Here is a 10,000-nt window from a genome sequence, read left to right on the forward strand (position 1 = left end):
CTACTTTCAGAAACAAAATTCTAAAGCGTTCAGAGTGGGCACAAACCTACAGAATTGTCCCTAACAACGGAAGAAGAATGTTATTTTCTCGGACGAGACATCCTTTACCTTATTTCCGACCACTGGCCGAGTATACGAGTGGAGACAGCGAAAAGAAGCATTAAACCCAGATTGCCTTCTTCCAATGGTTAAACTTGGAGGAGAATATATGGTGATATATGGTGGTGGTGGTGAGGGGCTATGTCTTGGAAATCCGCCGACCCAATAGTTTCCCTTCATGGCAGAATTAATAAAGTCTTTTAAGCATTTTATCTGATCAAATTCATCCTATGGCCGCGGAACTGTTTCCGCAGGGAAACGCAATCTTTCAGAATGATAATGCACCAATTCACAGAGCTAAAGTTGTTACTAAATGGCACGAGGAACATTCTAGTGAAGTTGAACATCTTATCTGGCAAATCTCATTCCCCAGATCTCAATATTATTGAACATGTATGGTGCATTTTAAAAAACAAGTAATGAATTGGTATCCTCCACCAGCATCACTACAAGAAATGGAGACTGTTTTAACTGAGGAATGGACAAAATTTACTTTTGAAACAATTCAAACTGTCCATGAGTCCATACCTTGTAGAATTAAGCTGTAATTATTGGCAAAATCTGTCCTACAGCATATTAAAATAAATTTGTTTGAAATTTCAAGGCGTTTCCTTTATTTTGTCAAACCCCTCGATATATATACATGTGTGTGTGTGTGTGTGTGTATGCGTGCTTGTACCTCCACTATCGCTTGAAAACTGATGTTGCTGTGTTTACGTCCCCGTAACTTAGCCGTTTGGTAAAACACTCCGATAGAATAAGTACTAGGCTTACATAGAATAAATGCTGGAGTCGATTTCTTCGACTAAAAGCGGTGCTCCAGTATGTCCGAAGTCACATGACCGAAACAAATAAAACAATAAAAAACTATGCCATTTTTATCCTGAGCAACGCCGCGTATCTCTGATAATAAAATATTAAACTTCACAACTACATGGTGTCGGTGTCTTATATATACATATACATGCCTATACATATACATATACATATACATGCCTATACATATATATATACATATACATGTCTTATATATACATATACATGCCTATACATATATATATATATATATATATATATATATATCGAAAGTTTGAGGGGTATTGGTGTCAAGAATACTCAAGATGTGTCAGGTGATACTAAGTAAGTGCTATGGTTAGACCATGGTTAAGCTCCAGGTTCGATAATGATACGAATGAGGAGTCCAACGTGGGTCATATATTAGCATGCATATATACATTGACAGAATGCGATAAAAAATCCAAGGCTGTAAATAGTTTTCAAAACATTTATAAAGAAAAGTTCTTACAGCTGTTTTCGGGATATTTTATATATACCTTCATTAGAGAGGGAGCTGCAAATACAATATCCAAATGTATCGCTCTTCTATTTTCATTCTCTTAGTTCCCTCTGTATTTCATATCTTCTTTACAATAATTAATATTCAAACATTTTCTCGCACCGTCTCGTCTCTGATGAAGGGATATATAAAACATCCCGGAAACAGCTGTAAGACGTTTTCTTTATAAATGTTCTTAAAACTATTTACAGTCTTGGATTTTTTAAATCTCATCTGTCTATTTTATATATATTATATATATGTATATAATATTCTGCCAAAGAGTCTGAGGAACTTGCACAAAGTAGATGTAGCGTTTTTTAAATCAAAGCTGGACATCTTCCTGTCAAGAGTCCCAGATGAACCTACCTCACGGCAAGAGGTGCAAATGACAGTAGCTGTATCAAACTCCATTCTTCACCAAGTGCCACATATTAGACGAGGTTCATCGTAATAACAGTGTAGCACAAAACGGCGGTGTATCAGCATGGCCGAAGCTTTGAGCTGAAACTAGAAATATATATATATATAAAGGTTATGGGAGGTAATGTTGTCAGTAAGACCCAAAGGTGTCAGGTAATGCTCAGTAAATGCTATGGACAGACTAAAGTTAAGCTCGGTGATTATGCGAACGAGGAATCCAACGTAGGTCATATATCAGTATGTGTTTATAAAAAAAAAAAATTCAAAATGTGATAAAAATCCAAGGCTGTGAAAGGATTTAGAACATTTATAATTTTAAATACTATATCTGTATAAATATATACATACATGTCTAATATATGCATCTGTATAAATCTTCACGTATATGCTTTTTTTCTACTACTAAGTACTGACATGTCTAACCACCTAATCTATATTCCTAAGTTCTACATTCCACCATATTACTACCCTCTCTCTGCCCAAGCACTTAGACTCTATCACTACATAAATGACACTCCTTTAACTTTTACACTATTATACATCTCTTTCTCTCTCTATCACCCCTATTCATTCTATCTGACACTCCTTTACTCTGTACCCTATCATCTTTTTACATCCGAATATCTTTCTCTCTCTATCACCCTCATCTCGCCATTCCTCCTTTCAAGCTATCTTGCCTGACCACTAACTGGTACACTTTCCCTGTCTTCATCTCTTGAATTATCCCTCTCTTTGTTTTTCTTTTTTCGTAATTTCTTTCATTTTCTCTTTCTTTTTATTTCTCTTTTCTGTTTTATTTTCTCTTTTCTTTATTCTTCTCTTCCTGTTTTCGATATGACCTTACAAATACATTCCCTATTTCTAGGTCACTTTAAAAAAAAACCTCGATTCAATAGCACTGTATACAAACTCTATACTTGGAATGACCAATTTTAAATACTATTGGAACTTATTCACAAGGTATTGGAATCTTATACGTATAACATTCTTCTTAAATAATGGATCTACAAATGCAACATTTCTGAATATCTCACATCTATTTTCATTCCTCCACTTCACTCTCTATTTCATATCTTATCTAAATTAACTATTGCTTAAGCATCTTCTCACACCGCCTCCGATGAAGGGATATAATAAATATCCTAGAAACAGCTGTAAAACCTATTTATAAATGTTCTAAAATCTTCACAGCCTTGGTTTTTTTATCTCATTCTGAAAAAAATTTATATATACACATGCTGATATATAACCTACGTTGGACACCTTATTCGCATAATCACCGAACCCAGTCTACCCATAGCACTTACTCAGCATTACCTGACACATTTAGGTATTGTTGACGCCATTATTTCTCATAACTTCTCTCTCTCTCTTTATATATATAAATATATATATATACTAGCAGTATCGCCCGGCGTTGCTCGGATTTGTAAGGGAAATAACTATATAAGCATTTTTAGAGAGTTACTTCCCTTATAGATGCCAATTCGGGCTTTCTTAGCCATTTCTGTTTTGGTGTCTTCAAGCCATGAAGTCGTTGTTCTAAAAGAACGCTGGTCTCCTTGACAACTCTTTACGACGTTGATTTCCTTACACTCCCTTCCCCACAGCTTCACGAGGGAGGGAAGAAGGGGGAGAAGCAAACAGGTGCAGGTGTGACCATGGACGCCAACTCCGCCGCCATCGACACACGAAAAATTATGCATTAAAATGGAATAAAAAATGATGTTAAATTACTTTAAAAATCGTAAACTCATCGTAGACGCGCGCTAATATCCAGACGGCTGATATGAATCACGACTATAAGATACCCGAATTTGGTTAAACTGCACCGCAAAATGTGGGAGTAGTTAGGAATCTAAATCGAAGGGGACAGACACTCACACAACTACCGTTTTATATATATAGATATATATACACAAATTAGTTACATATGTATATATATATATAATATATATATATATATATATATATATATATGAATTATAAATGTGTATATATAAATATTACACATATGTGCTTTTCTTTATGATATATATATATATATATTGGCAGTTAGTGGTGACTGCGAAAACATGCCTGTGTGTGATCGGATATATCGATCGGTACAATAATATTAAAGTGTGTAGAAAAATCTACTGAAAGCTTAAGAGACGGAAGGTCTCAGTAGGTCCCATCATCAGGAGAAACGTACCTTCTTTCCGCTATGGCCTTGACTGTCCGATGGTGCCTCTCCACGATCCCGTTACCGCTCGGCCTATACGCTGCTCTGAACAAGCGACACACATTCCACCGATCAAGCATAACCCTCAATAATTCCGAACGAAACGCCATTATTTCTCATAACTTCTCTCTCTCTCTCTCACTCTCTCTCTCTCTCTCTCTCTCTCTCTCTCTTTATATATATAAATATATATATATACTAGCAATATCGCCCGGCGTTGCTCGGGTTTGTAAGGGAAATAACTATATAAGCATTTTTAGAGAGTTACTTATAGATGCCAATTCGGGCTTTCTTAGCCATTTCTGTTTTGGTGTCTTCAAGCCATGAAGTCGTTGTTCTAAAAGAACGCTGGTCTCCTTGACAACTCTTTACGACGTTGATTTCCTTACACTCCCTTCCCCACAGCTTCACGAGGGAGGGAAGAAGGGGGAGAAGCAAACAGGTGCAGGTGTGACCATGGACGCCAACTCCGCCGCCATCGACACACGAAAAATTATGCATTAAAATGGAATAAAAAAATGATGGTCCCATCAGTAGGTCCCATCATCAGGAGAAACGTACCTTCTTTCCGCTATGACCTTGACTGTCCGGTGGTGCCTCTCCACGATCCCGTTACCGCTCGGCCTATACGCTGCTCTGAACAAGCGACACACATTCCACCGATCAAGCATAACCCTCAATACTTCCGAACGAAACGCCGCCCCGTTGTCCATCAGTAGTTCTTCCACGGGACCTCTCTCTAAAAATATCCCGTTCAGGATCTGCGCGATTTCGTCAGTAATGCCCATTCTTAACTCCCTCCAAATGGCCAGCCGACCTGGCCCGCAATCGACCATGGAGAGGTACATTCCCTGACGGTAGTGTGTCACATCCACAGGTAGCCTTTTCCAGTTCTGCACCACCGAAAGGCTTCCCTGTTCATTCCCACACGGAGCAGGGTCGATGGACTGATACCTGTCGCAGCTCCCGACCACCTTCCTGATGCTTCTCCTAGTGACGTCAGCATCAATTTCCTTCGCCAGATACAGGGTCCTGTCCACACCCAGGTGATGCATAGCGTGCAGTCGCTTCAGTTCGGAGTCATCCAACCAACACGCCGCAGCTATCCCTTTCCGGGCCTCCTCCGGTTCTTCCAACCACGCTTTTTTCACCCTGGTCAGTGCATCCGCCCTGTTTTTCTCCGAAGGCACGAAAACCACATTCAGCTTCAGTCCGAACTCGGCGATCAATTCACCTAGAACTCCTAGAAGGCACTTCACTAACATCTCCGCGGCACCTTTCGTCCGCACTCTCCTTTCACCGGTGATCACCGATCCTACCCAGCCAAGCACAGTGGCCGTATCTGTCCGGATTTCAATTGTGCGCAGCCCCCATTTCAGGGCCAAGTTCACCCCTTTCAGCACCGCGTCTAATTTGGCGACATTGATGTGGTTGAAATCATCTGCTTTCCGAAGTCAGGCCGCGTCCTCCACCGCAGCACCTTCGATTGCCAACACAACCCCTATCGCCATACTGCTAGCATCTCACCAGACGGTCCCGCATTCCGTTTTGGGCACGTACCAGTTCCCCCTGACCGGGTCTTCCGCTCTCGTCCTCTCTAGGATTTCCTGCATCATCGCCACCGTCCCTTCTCCCACCTTGTCGCCTCAACTCTCCCCCTCTGCTCGTCTCTTGGTGTAACTACACGCCGTGCGCAGCCATCCGGCGATCGAGTAGTGACCGACCAACTTCCCACACACCGAGAATAGCTCTCTCCTGCTGACGCTGGAACTTAGCTCTGGGATTTCCTTCCCTCTCCGGGACACTAATTCATCCGATCTGTCTCTTCGCAGCTTCAGCCCCAGTGCGGGTCGCCCTTCCATCGACTCCGGTGGCTTCGCAATCAGTCCGAACTTTTCCAGATGTCTAACTATCTCGTTGGCTGACACTACAGTTTCGTCCACCAAAATGTCGTCAATGTAGGACCTGGTGGCCTTTCTAATCTTGCCGTCTTTCCCTAGGACGGACTTAAGCACTGCCGCCATGATCTTCGGAGCAGAATTCACCCCGAAACCCAGCCTGGTTAAACAGTACGTCCGGCCTTTGTACCGCACCAGCTGATATCGCCACAGTTTGTCGCTCACATGGAGCTGCAAGTATGCCGATTTCAAGTCGACAATCGTCGCTGCTTCGGTCGACTGTCTCCACGCACGTAACGTCTCGCCACAAACGTCTGTCGCCTCACCTCCCGTGTGACACGATATATGCTGGTTTAGCTCCATGAAGTCCAACACCGGTCTGACTTTTCCCTTCGTAGGCTGCACCACCGCCCGTTACCTCCTCCTTCCAAGGGACAAGGACCCCTTCCTCGATCCACCTCTCCACCTCGTCTTCAAACTCAACCTTGGCGTGGCCTTTCAGGGTATGCTGGTAACAGCTCACCCTGTTTTCCAGCGTTGGGAGCTCATCCTTCCATCGCCACTCTATCGTCCACCGCTGACCATCGAACGCCGCCTGGAAGTCTTTGTCCTCGATGGTGTAAGCGGCGCAGTCCCTCGCGGGACTCTGCTCTCTCTGACGATCCTGGCTCGCAGTGCACGACGCCCCCACGCTTCCGAACGTGACCTCATTTCCCACAACACCGACGCCACCAAGGCAGTTGATGGCGTCCATCCCCATCACCACATCAGCACCATCTATCACGCGTTCAGCCACAATTACCTGCAGCCTTATCGTCGCGCCGCGCACCACTATCTCTACCTTGCTGCTGCCTCTGCAACGGATTTCGCTGCCGTCGACCGCCCGGACGCTACTTGCCCCGTTCCATTCCTTCGTCACCCTTGAAGTCACAAGGGTGGTCGTACAGCCCGTATCCACGAGGGCCTTGAACGGCTTCCCCTCGGCCTCCACGTCAATTAATGGCAGCGTCTCCAATAGCGCCTCTACTCGTTTGCGGGAAAACTTCGAGAGGCAGCAACTTCCCCGCAGTCGTTTCCTTGGTCGCAATCACGGGCGATGTGCCCTGTCTGCCTGCATCGATAGCAAACGGGCCCCGGTTGCGTACAGTCCCGCACCATGTGCAACCCCTGGCATCTAAAACACCGTCCTGTGAACGGCTGCTTCTGTACGTCTTTCTCCGGTCGTCGTCCGTCTTTACACACATCCGTCACCGCCATCGCTATCGCCCTCCGCCCAGAGCGTCGCGTCAACACGCGGGCTTGAGTCACCAGTTCGCTCAGCGCCAGCTTTTTAATCCCGGCAATCGTTGTAGGTGAATCCCTACATCGTCGGGGAACCCATTTACGAACGTCAGCCGCGCCGCTCTCTCCAGCCCTTCTCCCAGCCAGCGTCGCTAACCTTCTAACTTCTGCCGCATACTCGTCCACTTGCCCCCCCCCCCGTCCACCGAATCGTACCCAGCTTAGCAAAAGCTGTGTATTCACATTCTGTGTAGGCATCCTGCAATCGTTGCTCTATCTTTTCCTCGCTCAGGCGTTCCTCCTCCTCCATCTCAAGCGTTAACGCGCTCCCTTCTAAATACAGCGCCATAAGACTTGCCACATCGCTTATACCTTGCAGTCTTGCCACCAGCCTGATTTTCCGCATCCAGGCCACTACATCGCCTTCGCCATTAAAGGGTCTGATGATGTCGCTGGCGATCCTGATTTTCGCAGACATCGTGGTGACGACTTACGTGGAATGCCGAAATAGCTTGTGGTGTGTGCAAGATAGTTGATAAATAAAGGCACCTACCTTCTCTTCGCTCTGATAGAGACCCTTCAGTGGTACGGATCCTTCATCACAGCCCCGACCCGAACGCTAAGATAGCAGCTGCTTCACCCAACCTTAGCAACGTCTTCACACTTCTTAACACCTCGATGACCCTCGTTGGAAAAGCCGAATTCACCGCTCTCTGCGCACGCCTGACGGCTTCACCTTCCGGTTGCCCCAGCTTCCGGTCAACGCACCCAGCTGCTGACGTCATCCAACAGTATGTATATATATATATACATATATATATATATAGATATAGATATATACATATGTATATATATAAATATTATATATATATATATATATATAATATATATATATATATATATATATATATATATAGTAGAATATGTTTTGAAAAAAAATATAAAATACACGTGTAAGTGTAAGGGTAAAATAAGAAAAGTCAACGAAAATGCATATTGCATGTATAAAAAGACTATTTATGATAGGTAGTGTCAAAAATATACATTTTGAGTATTACGAGTCAAAAAGGTCATTATTATTGAAGGTTATAAGAAGTTAATAATAATAAAAAGGTAAGGGACTGAAACGAACCAATTGGTTTTCACGTTAGCTGTTCATCGTTTGAATAACACCGGTTAGTAGACGGTGTCAGGTCTAATAGTTCCTGAGAGGAAAGATTATTTGTAAGGGAGGTAAGTAGTTCTGGATTATATGTATAAGGGAGGTAAGTAGTTCAGGAATTAGAAATGTGAGTGATGTAGAAAGTGAATAGGGTTTAGTGGTTTAAATTGAAGAGTTAGTGGTGTTCTGTATTGAGTTGTGTGTTCACATTTAGTTGGGGGAGAAATCTATTGATGAAAAATGACTCTTTATTCAACCTTTGTTGCATGGTGGTGTTCTGTGAGCATTGGTAAAAGGGAAATATTTGGAAGTTGGGATTACGATTCCTGGCACATCTTTCTATGTGTTCACTCACCTTTAACTGTCTGTATTGTGTGTGGCGGATTTGCTCTTTGTGAATGGTGATTCTTTGACGGAGCGAAATTCCTGTTTGTCCAATATAGAGTTTACCGCATCCTATGCATGTCATCACATAGATTACATTTGCCGAGGCGCAGGTGAAATTTGATTTGATCTTAAATATTTTTCTTTGTTTGAATTGGAATTCTGAACCCTCCAGGAGGTGGGGGCATGTTCCACAGTTGGAACGTCCACATTTTGTCACTTTTGGTTCAGTAGTTAGTGGATAAAGTCTAGCGCTGGTTAGTATTCTTTTCAGTGACTTCGGTTGCTCTTTGCTTTTTATAATTTTATATGCGCTTAAAATTTCGTTCATTGTTTTGTCGGCTGTGAGGATGGGGAGGTTTTGGGTGATGATGTTGAAGGCTTCGTTGTTTCTAGGGTTATGTGTGGAGATGTACGGGAGTACTTTTAAGTCTTGTTTAGTATTTCGGCTAGTTTTCCTTAATCTTTGTATATCTATTCCCTTAGCTCTTTTGATGCCTTCATTTACTAATGAGATGGGGTAGTGTCTTTTAGTTAGTGTTGATCTAAGTTCAAGGAGTCTATGTTCACGAGTGCATGTATCGGAAACTATGGTGCAGATTCTTTTTGCTAGGTTAAAGGGTATGTTGATTGTTATGTGTTTGGGGTGGCAAGAGTTAAATAATAGCTATTGTTTAGAGTCTGTGGGTTTATAAAAGATGTCTGTTTCTATGTGGTTGTTAACTATTCTAATTAAGATTTCTAGAAAAGGGAGTTACTTACTGTTGTGTTCCATAGTTAATTGTATATTGCTGTGTATGTTGTTGAGCATTCTTTTAAAATCAAGGAGTTGATCCATGCTATCTTGCCAAAGTATGAAGCAATAATCTAAATATCTCTTCCAGTTCTCCTTTAAGTAGTAATTGAAAGAGGCGCCATATTTTTCTAGTGATGATTGGTATAACTTAAGTTCGTGGTAACCCATTACGAGGTTTGCAACCACTGGAGCAGCTCTGGGGCCCATTGCAATACCGCATTTTTGTCGATAGTAAGTAGTATCGAACAAGAAGTGATTGTTCAGCAGTACGAATTTCAATGCTTCAATTATAAAATTGTGGTTAATTCGTCCTGGGATCTCTTCTGGGTATTTTTCTAACCAAAATGTGATTGCTTCTATACCATAGTCGTGTGGGATATTGGTGTATAGATTCACC

General features: G+C 42.6%; 1 protein-coding gene across 1 annotated transcript; it reads right to left on the bottom strand.

Moving 5' to 3' along the window:
* Positions 1 to 4,643: 4,643 nt before the first annotated feature.
* On the bottom strand, positions 4,644 to 9,771 carry LOC115231222 (the record flags this gene model as incomplete). Its single annotated transcript, XM_029801289.1, has 2 exons — positions 9,570 to 9,771; positions 4,644 to 5,490 (listed from the first exon to the last, which is right to left on the bottom strand). Coding segments are annotated over exons 1-2 (1,049 nt in total), but the record flags the coding sequence as incomplete, so codon positions are not given.
* Between the last annotated feature and the right edge of the window lie 229 nt (positions 9,772 to 10,000).

This window comes from Octopus sinensis, unplaced genomic scaffold (assembly GCF_006345805.1).
Source record: "Octopus sinensis unplaced genomic scaffold, ASM634580v1 Contig17857, whole genome shotgun sequence".
Classification (NCBI taxonomy): domain Eukaryota; kingdom Metazoa; phylum Mollusca; class Cephalopoda; order Octopoda; family Octopodidae; genus Octopus; species Octopus sinensis.